Here is a 20,132-nt window from a genome sequence, read left to right on the forward strand (position 1 = left end):
CGAGTCTGCGGGAAAACACCCGTATGCACCTCACCGGAATCACGGGTCCGATCGCTAATCAATGTACAATTGTACACATTGCACAGTAGTACATTCCAGTCAGAGCATATAGCACTGTTCTGTGGTATGGATCTTTTGCCCAGCCAACCCCCATGTGGCTGTCGGTAAAGGACAGTGCAGTGTGCACTTCAATAGTATCATCTATCGCCTTGCTGGCCGAGCCAAAGGATGCGGGATGCAAATTTCCGCCGAGAAGCGCAAGATCAGATAACTGTAAGCGGGATCACTCAACGTATCGATCAATGAACGGTGATACACTTACCAATTCCCCGCCCATATCCACAATTTGTCTCGGGCACTGGGATTGTCAAGCACTGACGACAAAGCAGGATTGACAAAATGATCGGGAGGTAGCTAAAGTATCCATGTCTGTGACCCGAGGTGCAGCTTTCGTCCAGGACAGGCCATTCGAGGTGGGCAACTACTGGGGCCCGGTCATATGAGGCGAAGTGGTTCAAATTCAACATGGAGACCTAGCAGACCAGGAGTACTGCAAAGTGGACATTCATATTCCCACTGAAATCTCCGCAAGCCCAGGGTAGTAGCTAGAGCATACTGCATACTCACAGTATGAGTATCAGCACATGTGACTACCGGATATCTGGCAGAGATTGGCCACGGGAAATGAATGGGCACGTTCCAAAAACTGACCTGTGCGCACAAGTGGGACTCGAGATGCCACTTTCTCGCAAACAAGCCTTTGGAGGAATCTCCCATGCGGACATGGTCCATGCCTCGAGGGTACGAAGAGAATATGCCCATAGAGAAGAGCATAGATCGTGTAGAGAATATAGCGTGTCCTGTTAAATGAGAGACTGGATTTATCGAGTCATTCCAGCGTTTCACCAACTTCAAGGTTGGAAGACTCCACGTGATGATCTCCTGCCAGCACGTGTAGTATACCTACCTTGGGGCTGCAGGTGTCTACTCAGCACGAAAGACAGCCAAAATTTCCCTGCTAAGATTGTCGGGTCATGATACCGACACATCGATTGATCAGTCTCACTGCCGGTCTTTCAACCAAAGTGCCAAGCCACAAGAATGCGATGCTGGCGATGGAGTTTCTCCTGCCCCCTCAGGTCGAACAAATATCCCTCCAACATCCATGACTTAAACATGGCAGAAGCCCACGAGATCTACTTTTGAAGGGTTGACTGCTACCCGCCGGCCCAAGGGGCTCTCACCAGGCGCTTAAGGTGCCGGTCCAGTCCACCGACCGCAGCCAATCGGTTCTGTCCACTGCCCACCCACTCCACTCTCCTTCAACCTGCAACGGCCGCATGGGTCCCTGACTAACATTCCACAGCCTTTCGCGATCGCCGAGCAGTTAGCAGAGAAGCTCCAGCGAGCAGAGACCTCGAGTCAGTCTCAACGTCAGACAAGAGCCCTTGTCTGACGTTAGCGCTCAACCCCATAAATTGTCCGACAAAACGTCCGGACGGGTACCCTAGTCGACTCAAGTGTTGCACCCACAGTCTCCATCCCGTCTGTCACTTGATGCTCGTCGGCCAATCATCCATCCATGGTGACTGACATTCTTGAGTCTCTGAAAGGAATGAAGCTCGCCTGACAGGCCCAGTTCAAGATTGCGAGCGTTTCAATTATGACGTTCCGCCGGAGCGCGAGACCATGCAGGCTTTGTTTGCTCCCCTTATTGGGCGCAAACAATCCTTCCTTTGACCAACTTCCCTCCTAAATTTATCACAATAGCCAATGATGCCATGTTGATATGCTGGGATATAAACGTCTGACTGGTATGCTCGGAGGCTCCTGCTCTTTGTCTTTCCATTGTCGTTCTTATTAAGTAAAGCTGCCTGCAGACATTGCAGCCTGGACAACAATTTCTTCTGGGATCTACTACTTTCCCCTGCCCACTGCTTCTCCACAGACAACAACCCTGATTGTTCAGCTTGTTTGGGGCATGCTTCTCAACAAGACTTCTTTGTTCATCCTGACTCCTACCTCTTTCTGGCCCACGCTCCAAACTCATAAAGGCATTCTGTCTTGTCTCTCAGTTGCCGCGCATCACTTCAATACGCATTCTTCCTTCTCTCGCCCGTTGTGTGGCAAGATCATACTACCACGGCGTCGAGGACTTTCCAGTATCGACCTCGACTTGATTTCCCACTGGAAATTTCACACTGTCACTGGTATTGTCTCGCAAATCCAGAAAGCTATCTTCTACGGCGGTGGATAGCTAGCGCCAAGCTCGAGGTTTCACACGCCAACCATTACAGTCAACATGCGGGCCAGTTGGCTACAGGGCGTCTTCATTCTCCTTCTCTCGACAAGACATGGGCAGGCCCATAGTTGGGTCGAGCAATTGACAGTCATTGCACCGAACGGTACATTTGTCGGGAGCCCTGGCTACTCTCGGGGGAACGTTCTTCGCTCGGAACATGGCTTCAGCGACACCAAAATGACCCATCTGATCCCTCCAAATACTCGAGCAGATGTCAACCTCATCCTCCCCACGGATCGGATGTGTATGGACTCGCAACTGGAGCAGAAACAGACGGCTGGGAGTCCTCGCCTACAGGCCAAGGCCGGCGACCCAGTTGCCCTGCGCTATCAAGAAAACGGTCATGTCACCCTTCCGTGGAATCAACCTGGCAAGCCTCCCAACAGAGGTACCGTCTACGTGTACGGAACGACGCAGCCCAAAAGACGTGAGAAATTCCTGGACGTTCACGGAGCCTGGACCGCGGACGGAACTGGAGGGGACAAGCGAGGTGTGCTCCTGTCCAAGCAGAATTTCGACGACGGGCGATGCTATCAGATCAACAGCGGTAACATCTCACAAATACGCAAAGAAAAGTATGTTCATCAGGCCAACGCGTTGATGGGTGCAGACATGTGGTGCCAGCAGGACATTCAGTTACCGTCTACTGCGCCATCAGGCAAACTGTACACCCTCTACTGGGTCTGGGACTGGCCCACTCTGCCCGGCAAGGATCCCACTTATCCAAAGGGAAAAGCAGAGATCTACACGACCTGTATGGACGTGGAAGTGGTCGCGCATTCGCCGCACGTCCTCGCCAGTGCTTCTGAAGGATACGTTGCCAATCAGGATCTCAACTACGCGGCCATTCCTTCCCAATTCACCCACCTCGACGATGTTTCCAGTTCATCTGCCACTACATCTCCCCTCTTATCAGCATCCGCATCATCGATTCCACATCAGCCGCAACCCGACTCGTTGACGCTAAGCTCATTGACTCCCCACGAGTCGCCATCCCCATCTGCCTTGAATCTCGACACCACTGCTGTACCCACGGAGTCCGTGACTTCCTCAGCGACAGCACTTGTCACGTCGGTTCCTCAGGGACCTCAGCCCACCTCGACCCTGTATCTCACTTCCACGCAGGTAGTCCGGATTCTCACGGTGACCGAGTGGCTCACGACTGAAAAGGTCATTGAAAAGACCGTCACCGTGACAGCTGGAGGGAGCGCTGCGACGCCAGTAAGTCGACATCGATTGGCCCGAAGGAGGTGGAGAGAGTGATGCAATCTGAACTCAATCAGGCACGAGGCAGGCTTCCACTTCATTGCTTTCAGCTCTTCATATCTATTCATTTGTAGACGTGGTAGCCTACTATTTGACTTATTTCCTTATGGTCGGTTTCTTTGAGATTCAGCGAATGCAATCCTTTGCTATCATATGGGCTTCAGATTACTTGCGTGGTGGGTGAATGGTCCGCTTTAAGCCTCCAATATTCCTTGTTCTTTAGTAATGAAGATACGAAGAAAATTGAAGCTTATATTTACTCCCCACAATGCACCCATTGCATGCACCTGTCGGGCGCCCACAACAGCACGAGTTCAGATAAGCCTCGTCCCTGGCGGGCATCAATCAGTTGCACTGGACCGTACAATGCCCATCGATTTTCGCAAGGCAGACCCAGCTTCTAGACCTAGCACAGAAAAGACGACAAAGACAAGAAGATTGATTAGAGGCGTACATATTCATGTCCATAATATCCTGGGATCGTGGTTGATCCGTTGCTGACCCGCAGCACCGAAGTTGCCGTGTTCTTGGCTGGGTCGAACACACGGCACTGTGCGCTAGGGTCTATACCCCCAATGGGGAAGGCACTGTCGAGTGCACCACAAACAACAGCGCCTCCTCACTCTTGCACCTCGCTCTAGTACTGCTGTCTAACCGTCTTTCAACGAGTCCACCATGGCCTCCGTCGCTACCAGGATTCAGCATTCCATCATTCCAGTCACAATCCCGCCGCGACACCATAATGGCTAGCCCAGTCAGCCATAACGCTTCCAGTCTCTTGCTCGAACCTCTGCCGAGTCTCAATGTTCCACTCAGCCGCACCAGTAGCAAGGCACTGCGTCGAATCCAGTTTGTCGGAGCTCTGAGGCGCTGGGCCAACTTCCGGATAGAAGGTTCGCAGACATACAACAGCCAGACATGGAACGAGCGCGAACTAGCGGCCAGGGTGTCAACCAGCCTGCAGGCCGGCTCAGTGGACGAAGAGCACGTTCTTGTGAGCGATGAGCATGGCGTACAGAGTAGATTCGAAGGACGAGCAGAGGAGGTTCTCGGGGTGGCTTTCGAGGCCCAGAATCAGGATCTCAAGCTGGGTGGCTTCAGAGGTGCCTCGTCGCTAACCCCGGGATACAAAAAAGTCCCTGATTTTGTGCTTGTGATCTCGTCTCGCGAAGCAAAAGTTGTGGGGGAAGTCAAGGTCCCCTGGATCAATGATCATGGCCTAAGCAAGGCGATCTCTCTCTCTCTCTTCCAGACAGGAGATGAGGAACCTTTCCAGCACCTACTAGGTCAGTTCAATGAGCTATCGATGGGACTGACCCAGTGAATACACGCTGACACGCTGACTTGCGAGTGAAGGCCAGATTGCCAAGTACATGTTCGATTCACGCCTGAAATATGGAGTATTAACAACATACCAGCTGACGATCTTTCTTCGAAAGATGGACTTCGGTCGAGCTTGGGGACTGGGATTCTCTCCAGTGATTCATCACAATTTCCGAGGGAGTACTTCAGGAAGGACTATATCGTTATGTCAAAGTTTTTACCATGTTGGATTGTTAGCTCTCACGGACTCGCAGTTTGACACACAGACGGGCTTGCGTAACCAAAGATGACCAATTAATCTCTGAGAGGCCACAGTCTTATCACTGAGTTCAATCTTTAAAAGTTAACAAACAACAAACTTTACTTCCTCTCCACTAATAGATCCAGCTCGAGGTGTCTTTTCCCCAGTCAGGATCAGTCTCATCCATGGAGGGTTCGGGCTTGACGAGATCAAAATGCGCCATCCAGTCAGCACCGAAAGTAATATCACGCCGGGGTCTGTCGACCTTCGAGAAAAGCGCGATAAAATAACCACACACAGCAGGTCAGTAAGTTAGTCATCCTATCGTTACAACATGGTTATAGTATAGGTATACAGTTTCTGCTTCTCCTGGTGCCAGACCAGGCTACGTGCGCCGAGAATACAGGGTAGCCATTTGATCTCATACAGCTTACTATGTTTGATAGTAATTAGTCTTTATCTCGAATACTCAAGAGTGCCCAAATTACGCTAGACCATTGATAAGAGCCATGCGAACACGCTCCCTTTCGTCACTTTCGAGAGCCCAGAATGCGTCCGCGCCATTGCCGTCTCCGAGGCGCAGCCCTGGGACAATCTCCCACACAAGCCAGATCATAAATCCACCCGGGACTAGCCCGGAGCGATCCTGTTTACCGGTCTTGTATCCAAGAAGCCCAGGTGTCTCGCTCGAGCCCCGTTCGGTAAGGTCTCGGTAGGCGATCAATTCGAGGGGCTCGAAGGTTGTGGCTTGTTGGCTTCGGGTGGCAGTATCGTGCATCTCAGTCTTCCCATGGGGGACTTGTGCGTAGATACGCATCAAAGCTTTCCTGGTCCGGGACTTGGGATCACTGCAAAGATACTTGGCCGAGGCCAAAGATCGCCTGCCAGACTCTTTGTTTTCTTCGATGTTGACCTGATAGTCATGCTCGCTCAGATTCTCGAGAATCTTCTAAGAGGAAGGCCCTGGCCGATCAAGAGTAATGATATCGCTGGGATTAGGTCCTTTTTGGAACCATCTTGAGTACTCGGTCACCATTTGGAAGTCCTTTGGATGGTTGGAGGATGGGGCTTCTTGGTTTGATTGTGACGTTAAGAAGAGGAGACTTGAGAAGAGGCTCTCTTACAGGGCAGACTAGCAGCAGGTACATGAGGTAATTAGTACTAACTACATACTACATACTACATACTACATACTACTAAACATTTGCATACTAGTAGTTACGTACTTTCGCGTCATGTGCTAGCGGAGAACTGGCGCCTTGTGGCCTAGAGTTTCAGGCCGGAAATCAAGCAATTCGACAGAAAATCTCCTTCGTGGCACCGAATGCGGATGGCCACTTAGTGTAGCTCGTAGCCCACACGAGACCTTGACTACCAGCAGCCTTGGATCTATGTGTGTATGACCATGCGGCATCGTTACGAATTGCATTTGACCGTAAGGTGTGAATGGCCTGGGCGTTATGGCTGTGGTGACCAACAAGGCAGTACATACATTCTCAATGACCATTCATGATTGAATGATTGCACGTCTGTACACGGGTCCAGAGCGGCCATCATACTGTGGATGTAGATGTCGAGTGCTGTCTGGTTCAAAGTCGGACTACAGAGTTTCGTAGTCTACCTTGACTAATACTACTCATTATACATATTAAATTCTACCCTCTAACTACAGAATACACGACAAGGAGTGTGCACACTGTACAGTGTACACAACTACACACCCTACCACTAACTTCGTATCGTCTCCCCTTATGAAACCTAAAGAAAATTAAGAAACCAAAAAAAAAAAAAAAAGAAGAGCCCGTTCCCCCCACCTCCGGTCAAATCCACTTACGAAACGACGCAAATGGCCCCTCCCCCTCCTCAAAAGCTCAAACCATCAACCCTCACCACGACCACCTCACCATATCTTCCCCTCTCCAAGCCTTGGGAATCCCTCGTCCTGCTCGGGCTGTCCCTCAAGTGCCGACCTTGGACGATCAAAAGATATCTCTCGGCCACGGATGGACCATTTCTTCACTCTTGGGACTCTCCTTGCCGAACACCCTTCCATCACTTGCAGTTGAGGCACCCTGCTATATTTAGCACGTTTAGTTAAATTGGCCGTCGCGCTCACCAGTCATCATTTCCGAACCGGCGCCTGGAGCACCACTACTAGCAGCACCTGCACCACAATTACCTCTCTCTCTCTCTCTCCAGGACTACCCTCAGTCCCATCAGTCTTCAGTCTTCAGTCTTCACCAGCTCCGCCACCGCTGCTGCTCGCTGGTGTTGCCCATTCCTCCCCTCCCGTCTTCTTCCCCCTCCACCAGAGCCTACTGGACCCTCGACCCGCGCGCGACCAAGACTCCAGAGTCACCCCTTCTGCCCGGGAGCCAACCCTCCTCGGATCTCTCTCGAGTCTCGGCCTCTGACCCTCTCCAGTCGTCTCACACCAGTGATCTTCTTCGTGGGGCCCCTTGAAGTCTTCTACCCCTGGCTCCGTGCACCACGCGCACTGCCCGCAGAGTGGCCCTCGAGAAAAGACGGTCCATTCCTTCGGCTCGCCGGTGTCTGCCAATTTCTTCCTCGTTGATGTACCACTTCCCAAGTGAGGATTAACATCACCCATCCTGCTTCGGCCCTGGTCACGTCAGATCGGACCTCCGCAAGTGCATTCGCCTTCTTGCTCAGTGCAAATACCCTCCTCATCCGGGTGTGGCTCCGGTGGCAAGTGTACACGAGACCTCATCGCGCGCGGCCCGCCGATCTCGTTGCGCCAATTGATCGCATCCCGGCGCTCTCAGAAACGGACCGACCTGCACTTCTGTATCACTATGCGAAGGTGGATCTCCAGCTCCTAAACGGGAAAAAAATAATAATTCACACTGAAACCGCAGCCCATGATTATCTTCTTCACCTTTGGACTACACCTGCGCGACCTGAATTGTTCTTCTCGCCGTCCACAGCGATATCTATTGGCGATTCCCCTTCTCTGACAATGACCTCTCCAGCATCGCCGAATTATGCCTCGGCTAGCAACTTACAGGTCTTACCTCCCATCCTCACCGACAACTCGGTGAAAGCCTCCCCCAGCGCCCGAGATCGACTCTCGACCTACTCGAATCTCTCTTTCGTCTCCCAAAATCGGTCACGGCCAGGCTCCCATGTCTTTCCCATCTTCCACACCAGCCTTCCGTACGCCCTAGTCCGAGATTTCGCGTATCCGTCCATTCATCCGTTGCACTATGGACCACCACCCCCTCTCACGTCACGAGTGTCGACCCCCGCTAGCGAGTATCGTCACATGTCCGATCCCCCAGGCGCGTGGGACACCTCCAAGGGACCCTGGGCTACCACCGGTGGTTGGAACACGGAATTGACGCAGGGCCAGCAGCGGTTACCTGCAATGTCTTTCGGGGATGGGCCTCCTTACAGTGAGGATGAGGATCTGCACAGTCCCGTCGTGACCTCCTCACGTCAGCGCAAGAAGTCCCAAGGTACCGACGTCCACGGCATGTTTGATGACCGCGCTTCCGCATATGGGCCAACTGCGGATCGCGGCACTTTCGTGAGTGTCAATCCCGATGGGAGCGAGACATACTTTGTGAACAATGGCGGTGCGGTGGGCGAGGGCGAGGGCGAGGGCGAGTATATCACCTACCCAGCCAACGAAGGAAGATATTCGGTGGCATACAATGTTCACCCCGGCTACCAGCAAGATCATGAATACGACTCGGAGGAGGAATTCGTGCAAGGGGATCGTTATTCGAACGACTATCAGTTTGCGGTTGGATGTCCTGACGAAGAAATGCACGGCAAGGCGGTTGCGCTGTTTGACTTTGTCCGGGAACACGAGAACGAGCTTCCGTTGACGGAAGGTCAAGTCATCTACGTCTCATATCGTCATGGTGAAGGCTGGCTGGTCGCCGAGGACCCCAAGACAGGCGAAAATGGCTTGGTCCCTGAGCAGTTTGTTCGCCTCTTGCGTGACATTGAAGGGGGATTGAATTCGCTGAGTGCGGATGTCAATGTTGAAGCCGTGGAAGGGAGCGTGCCCCAAAATACTGACCTCGATGAGCACGCTGCAAATGCCATGCGAGGCACAGCGGGAAGCATCGGTAACAGGGGACTGCCGCCTGCTTCTGAGGAAGCCGGCATCGAGTCGCAGCCGAGACCCAAAGAGGACAGTCACATTCAGAGTCAAGGTCGGTGACCTGAGTGTCAGGATCTCGGATCGACATCCGACGTGCTCTATGTGAGCTGCATCGCTGCGCAGCCCCGACAGCAAGCAGCCGTAAGCCTTCCACCTTGAGATTCAATGCGCAGCCTGATTCATGTTGGCCGGTTGATCTTTGACAACTTTGACAAGTGACTGGCGAGTAATTGCTGCACTCTCAGGAGTCGACCGAACCGACTTGGCACTCGGGCGCTATCCAGGCCTCTGGAGACCCTACACCACCTCATTGTGGTCTGGTCTTCAGCACTTTACTGGAAACGCAGAAGAAGCACATGAATCGTCGAACATGTACCTCTTATGCGTCAGACGAGTTACGTAAACCGTCGGTATGCCCTCAGGGCCAATCTAGTCCTTAAGATCTCGGGCAGCTTGCGACCAGCTCAGCGACGAGACTGCCGATGGAAAACCGTCAGGTCTTTCCTCGGACCCGACATGTCAATGGTCCCCAATGCCCATCCGCCGAGATCCATCATTCAAAAAACCCCGCAATCATGATCCCTGTTAGCCCCTCCCATTGACCTTGCCTACTCGCGATGTCCAACAATTTGTCTCTTTCTTTCCACCTCGAAACTTGTTCAATCTTCATCTAGATGGAGCGATGTGCATGAGAAATGATTCCACATTCCTCTCTAGTCTTTATCAATTGTTCACATGCTCATTTCCTCATCTATCATGTCCTCCATGACCAAACATGTACCTACTCCCATTCTTCAGCGCAGGCGTTGTCCTTGCCTTGCATCATTTAGCCCTAGCACATAATACGTCTACTTATCTCTCCACCTGAACGGTGCACCCTAGACTATCGGGTCGATTCGGGTCGATTCGGCCTTTGACCAACAACGTACTAAATCGGTTCCAAACCCACTCGATAGTAGATATGCATGTAAGAAACACAAGGCCGAAGAAGACTTCCAATTATGGACTGTCCTAGAAACTGGCCAACCCCGAAATAACTTGTACTAGGTAGGTCGGTACCGGGCAGCGAGCCGTTTTTTTTTTTTTTTTTCACCTGGGTAGTATGGAGGGAGCCAAAGGTCTGATGGAAGTCACCTGCTGACCAATACCAGTTGACCTAGTTGTACCTTTTGATTTACTCATAGTATCTTTTCGAGACTCCCAGATCACGATTTTTCAAAACGATCGACGTACAAGATCGAGGCGGTCTGTTCCTGATGGAAGGCATACACCGTTCACTGGTGGCGACGATCCTCCACTAGGCAGGGTGGAAAGGTAGGATGCAAGTCTATCGATCAGAGGAAGGCCGGATTTATCATTATTGTTTGCTAGGCGGGGTAATGCCCTCGGATTGAAATGACGAAGGAGAACTGGAGGGCGGTAGGGACTCGGGAGGGCAGGAAAATGCGGGAAAGAAAACTGAAGAGCTTTATCACGCATGTTTTATGGAAATACAAACAGAAGACCAGGATGCGAAACCAAAGCATTGAGACCTATTCCCGAATAGAGACCTATTCACGAATAGAGCGTCGGTGACAGAGAAACGGCAGCAAGTGGAAAAAGCTTGAATACACGCGCAATGTATTCGTGGCGCAAATGAGTCCAAGAAAGACAAAGAAGCAAAAGATTTGGCACTTCAACAATCTCTCGTCCATTTCTGCATTGACCAACCGCCTAGCCTAGAAGATCATTAAACGCGGAGCCACCTGCTGGTTTTTGCTGCGCCGCGGACGAAGATGTAGATGTCGACGCGGCTGGTGCGCCCCAGATACCGGCACTGGCCTTTTCCTTGGCCATGCTGGCCAGATTGGGACCCTTGTTGGCGTTTGCATTGGCTTTGGCAATGCCGGCGCTAGCACTGGCTGTGGACCAGAGAGACCCAAAAGCATCACCGGAGGGTTTCTTGGCAGTACTAGTTGTAGGCTTGCTGGCAGACGATGCGGCCGTGGGCGAAGACAGAGATGGCTTGGAAGAGTGAGATGAGAATGGCTGTGCAGCTCCAACTGACACAGACGTAAAGTAGTTGGGAGTTGCGGCTTGGTAACCGGATGGCTTCGATGCCATCGTTGGCTGCATAGATCCGGTTTGTGAGACTGGCGATGCGAGGGAGCTTGTAGTAGGGGTGGGGGTGGCAGATGTGAAGCCAACAATGCCATTGATGTTGGCCCCCTGCGCTGCAGACACAGGCACAGGTGCTGCGAATTGTGTGCTCGAAGTTGTGCTGTAGGTGGTGGATGGTGGGGGGATAGAGAAGTTAGACGATTGAGCAGGAGTGGGCTGGACTGCCGGTGTCGCCGATTGGAAGTCGTCAAAGTCATCATCATCCGCCGTTGTATCGAGCATATTCAAGCCGCTACTAGCAGGCTGTTTACCCGCGGCAACAGAGGTCGCTTTTGTAGCGGGAGCGGCGGGCTCGTCGTCTCCAAACTCAAAGAGGTCTACAACAGGAGCAGGTTCTGACTTTTTTGGCTCCGTCTTGGGTTTCGGGGCTGGGGCAGACTCGCGTCGTGGACCTGCAGATGTACCCTCATCGTATTCATCATACTCCTCGAAACGGTTGCCCCGGCGGCTAGTATCGCGGCTGGTGTCCTGGAAATCACTTGAAGCTCCGCCGAAGCCTCCACCGTCGCCGTAGACACCCCCGCTATAACCGCCGTACCCTAGACTTTCACTTCCAAAGCCACCGTATCGGCTAGAGCCGGAAGACATGCCACCACCAACACTCATACCACCTTCAAATCCACCGAACTTGTTCCGGTTGGCGCGAGCCTTTTTGCGCTCCGTGCGAATCTGATCGACGTCACCCAGCAATTTGACAAGCTCTGATGAGCGATTGCGCACATTGATACCCTGGTCTTTGCCGTTCGCATCGATAAAATGGAATTGTCGCAACATTCGCAGCAAGGACATGTGAGATCGCGCGTCGTCAACGACCCGCTCCGAACCATTTTTGACGAGGAATTCGAGAAGTTGAAGACTCTGTGGAAGGAAATGGAAGTCAGCGTCTTCTCGATAACAGCAAGCTCGATGCGCTGCTCTACACACCTTGTAGATCTGTCTCCACTCTTCAGCACTCTTGTCGGTAAATCGCTTGTAGATCAATGGCATAATCTCATTGAGTAGCTGACTTCACGGCCAAAGTTAGACCAATCTCTTTCCACGCAAACTTAGATGAACGGCGAGGCATCACGTACTAACTGTGCGTTCCATTGGCGATCTCTTGCATCAAGGTGGTCGAAGCACCCCAAGGCTCGTTGTTGGTCGCTTCGCGGACCTGTACTACACATTAGCCATCGCTCCCAAACCGCGTGATTGTAACGATCCAATTCGCGTCATTGAATTGCTGCAAGTGGCTTGTAGCGGGGTGGCGGGTTGGAGTAAGTGCGGACCTTGGCCTCCATCTCGGTATAGTTCATGACGGCTATGACGGAGCTATTAGCACAAATGGTCCCAACGGTGATATGGAGTGAAGGGCCCTAGATATGAAGTATATCCTAATTTCGCGCAAGGATATAGCTCACCATTTTGGACTTTACGGACACCGGCTTTGAGGTCGTATAAGGTCAGGTTGCTGACCTTCTCTTGGAGGTTGGAGAGGTCCATGTCGAGGGATGACGGAATGGCAGGACAGCAAGTCGCAGGGCGCAGATAGCTTGAAACAATCTATCACAGAGCGAATTTGAGATGCACCACAGACACAGAGGGATTGGAGCTGCGACGAAAGGGTCCAAACCAACTGGCAACAATTGTGAGAGGAGAAGCTGAAGAGGGAGTCGGCCGGTTCCTAACTAGTTGGTTGATCCCACTCCCACTCTCAGGCGCCACGTTGTCACGTGGCATCCGACCCCTGACCTTACTGGACAACCACCCTCTATGACAGGCTACCATCAACAATGCCAATGACATCGAACTTGTCTTGCCAAAAATTCCCAAGCTTCTCATATTATGTGCTATTATCTGTGAATGGAACCTTTCAATTGTAAGAATATATAGTTGCAGAGCCTATATAAAATGGAGTCGATATTGGTATCAAGAGAGTACTCATAAAATCGCAACAGGGGCAAATACCAAGGTATCTAAACGTGTAACAGGAACAAAAAAAAACATGAGTGCGAATCCAAATGCAAGAGAACTCCTGCCCCCAAAGCCGTCATCTCTCATCAAGTCCGTCAATGTAAGCTTTATTCGTTGTAAAACTTCTTCATGATCAGATGCAGGAAGAGGTTCACATTGACTCTCATTTGCCCATCGAAGAAATCCATGAACTGCGTATTGTTGAATTGGGCTTGCAACAGATCGTCAAGGGGTACTTGGGCATTAGCGCCAGGAACCATCATGTTGCCGGTGCTTCCATCGATGGTAAACACTCCGACTTCATTGCTCGAAATAGTCAGGTCGACTCGATCATACTGTCGCTCAGAGTACCCCTTCCAGGCGACAAGAACACCTCGTTCAGCCAACGTTCGTGCCGAGTACTTATACGAGCCGAACTTGAAGACCTTGCCTGATTTTTGTAGCTCACGCTGGTGGTCCCACTGCTTGGTAAATGGCATTAGGAAACGTTTCTTCCCCTTCTTGTTCTGCAGAGTCATCATGGCTTGTTCAATGTAGTCATTGTAAGTTTTGAGCTGCTGATCCAAATAGATCGCCTGATCACTGAGGCGAGCCGAGGTCAACCGCGCACCTTCCAGCTCACGCTCGCGCTGGACTCGACGGCGATGTTTTGTCCGAATATCGCTCGCAATGGCATTGAGAAGGTCTTGGTAGTGGTTGTGTCGGCTGATTTTGCCAGCTTGCTCGAGTCGAAGGATGTTCTCAAGCGCAATGCCCTTGAGCTCGGTGTAGTTCATAGACCCAATGTCGATGAGCGTCGTGGCTTCCGAATAGGCTCCACGACGAGAATTGCTTGAGCTGAGCTCCTCCCGCACCAAAGTGTGCCAACGTTCCTCATCTTCAACGCTTGGAGGCTTGAGCATGATATCTAGGAGATTCGCGCCTGTCTGGACTCGAATAATGTAAAGTATGCATCTCTTTGTCTCCATGAACAAGGTTTTGATGTCGGCCTCGGGATCTGTAGCAAGCTCTGTTTAGCGAGGTTCAATGATAAGGACTGTGTTTACCTCCACATACCTTCGGTCTGAGCGAGCTTCGGGTTGAGTGTCAAGTTAATTTCAGTTGAGCTCACACCCATCAACTCGTTTTCATTGGTCTTCACATTTCCAAGATCACGCACGAGCTGTTTGAGGAAATCATCCGGGTGCGGACAGATCACATCAATTTGAGACGCCACAAGTTGATGAATGGAGAAAATGTCGGACATCTTGATGTATAGCGTAGGCTTCGCCTTTGCGTAAAGATCGTTAAACTCGTCAATATCAAAGTATGCCTCAGCATCTTGCACCGAGACCACTAATGTACTGTTAGAGACAATCTGCACGACAGGATAAAAGACTCCCACATGACTTACTTTGACCCCAAATTTGCCCAAGTCGCTGTATTGATTCACCGATGTATGAGTTCAATGGTTGAAGATAGACGTTCTCAGCCCCAAAGAGCCTTCCAGACGCCACTTGCGCGACAACTTTCGCAATTTCACCAAGATTTCTCTTCTGTTCTTGCGTCAAACCCCTGTCTACAACTCCATACTTCTCTGGCTCCAGCAGAGCAGGCTGAAAGTAGTTCTTCCAGGTCCAAAGCCCAACAGTCTGCAGGACATATCCAGGATCCTCATTAGGGAATCTTGAGAGCAAACTCTCGTACATTTGCTGTGCCAAGTATCTTGTACCAAAGGGCATGCGATACAGGAAGTCTTCAAAGGCCGCGAAGAACTGATCGGCGATGTCACGCAAGTCCTGTAAGTGTTGAATAAACGTCTCACGAGTTTCCGGGTCCCTGATGGCTTCCTCTCGAGGAAGGTCCGGTCGTCGCCGACTCCGTTGGCCTGTTCGAAGTTCTTCGTTGTTAATCGAAGACCGATAGATCTGAATGGGGTCGCTCTCCAAATCAAGCTCTGCGTTGTTGATCACAGACTCTTTGACAACCGTACCCCAGACGTCACGCATGAATTTCCGATCACGAGGGGATTTGGCGTATGAGGCAAAAAGCTTGTTCCAAAACGCGTGTGAGCGCAGATACTCCGGCAGTGTGGCAAATGTTTCGATATCTTCCTTCACCGAACGAGATATGAGCTTAATAAGGTAGTATTCTTCTCGCCTCTTCTGAGAATATCCGAACAGACCCATCATCAAATGCCGTATGCGTTCGTATTCTTTGTCAGAAGTGTTGAGCTCTCGTAAACGGCGGAACAGACGCGCCAGGTACTGCGACTGAGTCTGGAGTAAGAAGAAGAACACTTGATACTGATCAAGCTTTCTTCTCGACGTCTTGTTCAGAGCTTTGAGATCATAGGGATCTTTGGAGGAGATGTCGGTATTGGACAGAAGGTTGCCAATGTGTCCGCCGAAGTGTTTCTGATGCTTGACAACTTCGTCAAGCGTGATCTTGTTCTTGACGAGCAGAGCAATCTTGATATCGAGCTGGCTGATGTACTGTTCAGCCAGCTCGTTTTGTCGAACTTGTTGAACGACAACCTTCCGCAGCCGCTCAAATTCAATTTCCTCGTCAAAATCAAAGTCGCTGTCATTAAGGAGATGCACAAAGCCTTTGACAGTACCGACAGGCGGGTTTTTACCGCTAGTCAGACTCTTGTAGGCTTGACCTTGAATGCGAGCTCGGATCACGCTCTGTGCCTTGATGACTTTCTCCATGTTTTCATTGTAGTGACGACGCCGCTCCTCGAAGCGAGTGCGGACCATGGAACCCCTGATGCAGGCTTGTAGATCAACAATGAATTCTTCTTCATCCTCAAGCTCGGCCAAAGCTTGACCAACATGGATTCGAACAAGCATGGCTCGTGACAGTGCCTGAAGTTGAACAACTTCCTCCTCAGTATCCTCGACTTGCGACAGGATGTGTCCTACGCGAATACGCTCGATTGCAGCGCGCGCAAGGGACTGAAGACCGACAACTTCAGCGTTGTGAGATTGGAGGGCACTCTGGAGTCGAGCCAGGCTCCGTCTCTCCAAAAGACCCCTGATCGATGACTGCAAATCCAAGATCATGTTCTCTTCCTTTTGCAGAGAGCTCAATTGAGCATCAAGCGCCTTTCTCACGGCCTTCTGTCTCATGATACTCTGTAGATCTACAATAGCAGCGCTATGTTCGGACAACGCAGAGCGAAGGGCTGACGTACTCTGGCGTGCATCCGCGCCTCTTATCATAGCCTGCAAGATTGTGCATTGATCATTCGTGTCAGCCAGAGCCTGCAGGAGCAGGTTCTGACGGTCCTTGGTTGCTATGGCTCTTGCTATTGATTGAAGGGAGGTAATCGCATCTGCTTCGGTGCTGAGAGATGACTTAATCTGTGCCAAGTGCTGTCGAGCAAGGTTACCTCGAACAACCGACTGCAACGATTGGATAGGCGAAGTGCTTTGCTGTACTTCTTGCGATTGAACAGCAAGGCTTTTGCGCTGTAAAGCACCTCGAATAATGGCCTGGAGCTTCAAGACGTCCTCTTCGGCATTATGGGTTTGTTCATAACGCTCGGAGACTGCCTTACGTTGCAAGGCACCACGTATAGCAGCCTGAAACTCCTTGATGCCGGATTCTTGGCGTTGAGCATGTGTTTGCAGTAATTTCGCGTCTGCTCGCACCTTTGAACCTCGAATCAGACTTTGCAGCTGGAGGAAAGCTGTGGCCTGGGTGTCTCGTAATGTCTTGTCACTCATTTGACGGCGGCGCGCAATGTATCCACGACTGAGAGCCTGCAGCTGGACTGCAAATTGACGCATGCTTAGGCGGTACTGGCTAATCTGCCGAGCCCAATCTCCGCGCAGCCGTGATTGCAACTCGACCAACAAAGGCTCAAAGTCCCATAGATCATTCATCATTGTACCAAGTTTGAGTCGCAGCATTGCACCTTTGATTTGAGCTTGGAAGTCGACAATCGACTGCTCATTCTCATGGAGCTCTCGATCAATGCGCTCTTCTTCCGACTCGACAGGTTCTGGTTCAGGCTCCGGCTCGGCCCCGAAGTTTGCAGCCATACCAGCAAAGCTGGGCATGCTGACACCAGATTTGTCAAGACCCTTCTGGGTTTGTTCGAGTTCGTGGTGCTCGAATTCTAGCTGACCAACCAGATTGCCCATTCGGAAATCCAGCATGCCGTTCTTGAACAACAACCAAGACAGAGCATGGATACAGTGGATGACTTTCGGTATATTCTTCTTTTCGTAAAGGTCGATGAGCTCAAAACGGAATAGCTCTGGCAGCTCCACATCATCAAGGAATCTGAAGAACAGGGCAATATTATCTGAATGGCGGTATTGAAGCTTTGCGTGCCGAAAGATCCGCAAAACCCGATCAGGATACATCGCTTGGACAACCTCTGCAAGAGTGACACCATCCCGAAGAGCTTCTTCGAGTCGAACAATAGGCGGAATCTCCTTGTTGATCACACTCTCGATCCACTCTTTAGCTTCACCAATGTGACACAGGTACTCGTACGCCTGCAAGAACTGTCGTTGTTGATCCATCCAGCTTCCGGCGGTCCAAGATGACACCTTGGGCTTCTCCGGTGAGACTGCGCCCGTCCGCCCACTAGCAATTGAATCTGCGCGCTTCAGGCGCCGACGTCCCTGCATTCCCACAACCGACTGACTTGTCCCTCCAAACTGGAATTCATCGGTATCGCCTGACTGTGCGATTTTGGACAGTGTTCGCAAGTGGCGTGTGGAGGACTTCTGGAATTTTTCCAGCTCCGGAGCGGACAATGCAGTAGTTAACGGTGGAGGATGCGGACTGTTAGAGAGGGTTTTTTGAGGAGACGAAGGGCGAGAGGACCCCGGGGTGGTATTGGGAGACAACGCAGGAGCTACCATCCCTCTCGGTGGCGTTTGTGCTTTGAATACTGGTGCTCTGTGATGGGGTGATTCATTCTCCTTGAAATGAACCCGTGATGTCTCCGGGGTACCAGTTCGATGCCCTTTGGGAGACCGTCCCTCATCGATCGTGTAGCTCCGCGCATGTCGGTAGGTCTGCGGTTTGGGAGGTACCTGAGTGGGATTTGGTGGTTGTTGAAGTGGTCTCAGAGACTGCCTGATACTGTCGTACGTTGATCCAGCGTCGGCCCAGTTCTTGTCACCGCCAGGCTTCATCGTCGATGCGCTTGTTTCGCTCTTGCCGCGGAAGTGACCTAGGTTACTTTTGATAGACGCATTCGATGAGACGGTGCTGGTCCGACTGGGTGTAAACGAGCCGGAAGCGACCGAGTAAGCGGAGGAATTCGTCGACGCAGTTGATCCGTGTCGCAGAGGACTCGCCGAATGTATCGGGAGATCCGTTTGGGTGCGCTTAAGCGATGGAAACTGGTTGGACATTGTTCTCTATCGTCGCGACGTGGAATTAAGTATCGGTAGAAAGGTGGCGCGGCACTCGGTTGAACGCATCCCTGCTCTCTACACAGAACAGGTGAGTTGGGGTGGTTCAGACCAATTCTGGGAGATGGGCAACGTCTCCGATCCGGAATCAAGAGAAGGTGATATGAACCGCACCACTTATCGATCTCCCCTGCTGTGACGGAGATGATACACAAGGCGTGAATTGTGGATGATTTGGATATTGTCAACCAGCAGAGTGCGACAATGTCAAAGATTAATCTTGGAGGAAAATGCGTTTTGCTAACGATACGGCGCTGCTGAGAGTTTGTGGTTGGGTGGGGGTTTCCAGCTGGGCATGTGCGACCGGGATTCCCCAAGCCCAAAGGAGACATGTCCAAAACAAATCTCTCAATTAGGCCTAGCGTCAATCAGGTGATCGCCGCCGATCTCTAGTTTCTTCGCGGCTCTCTTCTCACTACTGCTCAGAGCATTGCAAACTGTTATATCAGATATACCGATGAGGTTTGGCAGTTCGGTAGCTCTTAAGGCTTCTCCAATCTAAGGACCTAGCCAACTCCATATCTACTCATGCTGGCTAGTTTCATCGCTTGAAATGTGCGTGACGTCTTGTGCAAGCGGGTCGGTCGCAAATACTACGGTGTTGTGATGAGCGACCATCGGCCTCTACAGGCCGAGTCCCCGCTGCCGACTGCCCAGCGCCCAGTGCCCGTTGTAAGTACCCGCCAGGCCCGTTGCCCCCCTTCACTCGATGAAGTCACGGAATAACGACTGGTAAGTGGCAACCCTGCCCGTATTCATACTTGTCTCTGCCCGTACTCATTAGTCATGATACCTTCTTCGCAAATTTTTCAACCATATCGCCGGTCATCATTAGCAGGGACCTGAGTGGTTCGTTACATACAATCCGTGGCTGTCCAGAAGAGAGTGGTTATGCGTCGTCTCGGCTTAAGTTGAACATTTCTCAACGAACACCTCCACACTGAGATGACCCAGTAACCAGTAAGGCATCCACAGTTCCACACTGATGTGAGCCTCATCAACACATTTCTATCTTTTGGAGCCCAGTGAAGTAACGCCAAGTTCCAATTCAACTGAAGGGGAGTCGGGGTAACCGACAGATCAAATTTACTTCAGACCTAGGAGGTAAAGAGTAATTTCGCAACTTAACAACGATCACCGAGGTCATTAGAAGAGCTAGTTACTCACTAACATGTATCTGGTACACCCTGCTAAGTGGGCGATATATATAAGCCAGTGATTGCCGTTGCAAGCGCTGGAGCTGGAGCCCCAATGGTGAATCCGAATCACAAGTCCGATCGGGAGAGCAGTGCGGACATGTTCCCAACGGAAGCAGTGTTGGCGGGACAG

At 51.4% G+C, this 20,132-nt stretch overlaps 6 protein-coding genes across 6 annotated transcripts; 3 read left to right on the forward strand and 3 right to left on the reverse strand.

The window, feature by feature from the left end:
* Positions 1-2,302: 2,302 nt before the first annotated feature.
* N7539_001398 (uncharacterized protein) lies at positions 2,303-3,565 on the forward strand (the record flags this gene model as incomplete). The annotated part of the gene is made up of 1 exon (XM_056931001.1): positions 2,303-3,565. The coding sequence occupies one exon, from the start codon at positions 2,303-2,305 to the stop codon at positions 3,563-3,565; it is 1,263 nt and encodes a 420-aa protein (XP_056793032.1).
* A 745-nt stretch (positions 3,566-4,310) lies between these two features.
* Positions 4,311-5,181, forward strand: N7539_001399 (uncharacterized protein; the record flags this gene model as incomplete). Its single annotated transcript, XM_056931002.1, has 2 exons — positions 4,311-4,854; positions 4,925-5,181. The coding sequence occupies 2 exons, from the start codon at positions 4,311-4,313 to the stop codon at positions 5,179-5,181; spliced, it is 801 nt and encodes a 266-aa protein (XP_056793033.1).
* A 435-nt stretch (positions 5,182-5,616) lies between these two features.
* On the reverse strand, positions 5,617-6,148 carry N7539_001400 (uncharacterized protein; the record flags this gene model as incomplete). The annotated part of the gene is made up of 2 exons (XM_056931003.1): positions 5,617-6,081; positions 6,146-6,148. 2 exons carry the CDS (start codon positions 6,146-6,148, stop codon positions 5,617-5,619), a joined length of 468 nt encoding a protein of 155 aa, XP_056793034.1.
* Positions 6,149-8,112: 1,964 nt separating this feature from the next.
* On the forward strand, positions 8,113-9,327 carry N7539_001401 (adaptor protein NBP2; the record flags this gene model as incomplete). Its single annotated transcript, XM_056931004.1, has 1 exon — positions 8,113-9,327. One exon carries the CDS (start codon positions 8,113-8,115, stop codon positions 9,325-9,327), a length of 1,215 nt encoding a protein of 404 aa, XP_056793035.1.
* A 1,653-nt stretch (positions 9,328-10,980) lies between these two features.
* On the reverse strand, positions 10,981-12,909 carry N7539_001402 (ENTH domain-containing protein; the record flags this gene model as incomplete). Its single annotated transcript, XM_056931005.1, has 5 exons — positions 10,981-12,285; positions 12,352-12,433; positions 12,501-12,580; positions 12,696-12,727; positions 12,828-12,909. The coding sequence occupies 5 exons, from the start codon at positions 12,907-12,909 to the stop codon at positions 10,981-10,983; spliced, it is 1,581 nt and encodes a 526-aa protein (XP_056793036.1).
* Positions 12,910-13,487: 578 nt separating this feature from the next.
* Positions 13,488-18,749, reverse strand: N7539_001403 (putative Ras GTPase activating protein; the record flags this gene model as incomplete). The annotated part of the gene is made up of 3 exons (XM_056931006.1): positions 13,488-14,389; positions 14,437-14,715; positions 14,774-18,749. Coding segments are annotated over 3 exons (5,157 nt in total), but the record flags the coding sequence as incomplete, so codon positions are not given.
* Positions 18,750-20,132: the final 1,383 nt, after the last annotated feature.

The sequence above is a fragment of the Penicillium diatomitis genome (assembly GCF_028827545.1).
Source record: "Penicillium diatomitis strain IBT 30728 chromosome Unknown utg000002l_segment0_segment0, whole genome shotgun sequence".
NCBI lineage: Eukaryota > Fungi > Ascomycota > Eurotiomycetes > Eurotiales > Aspergillaceae > Penicillium > Penicillium diatomitis.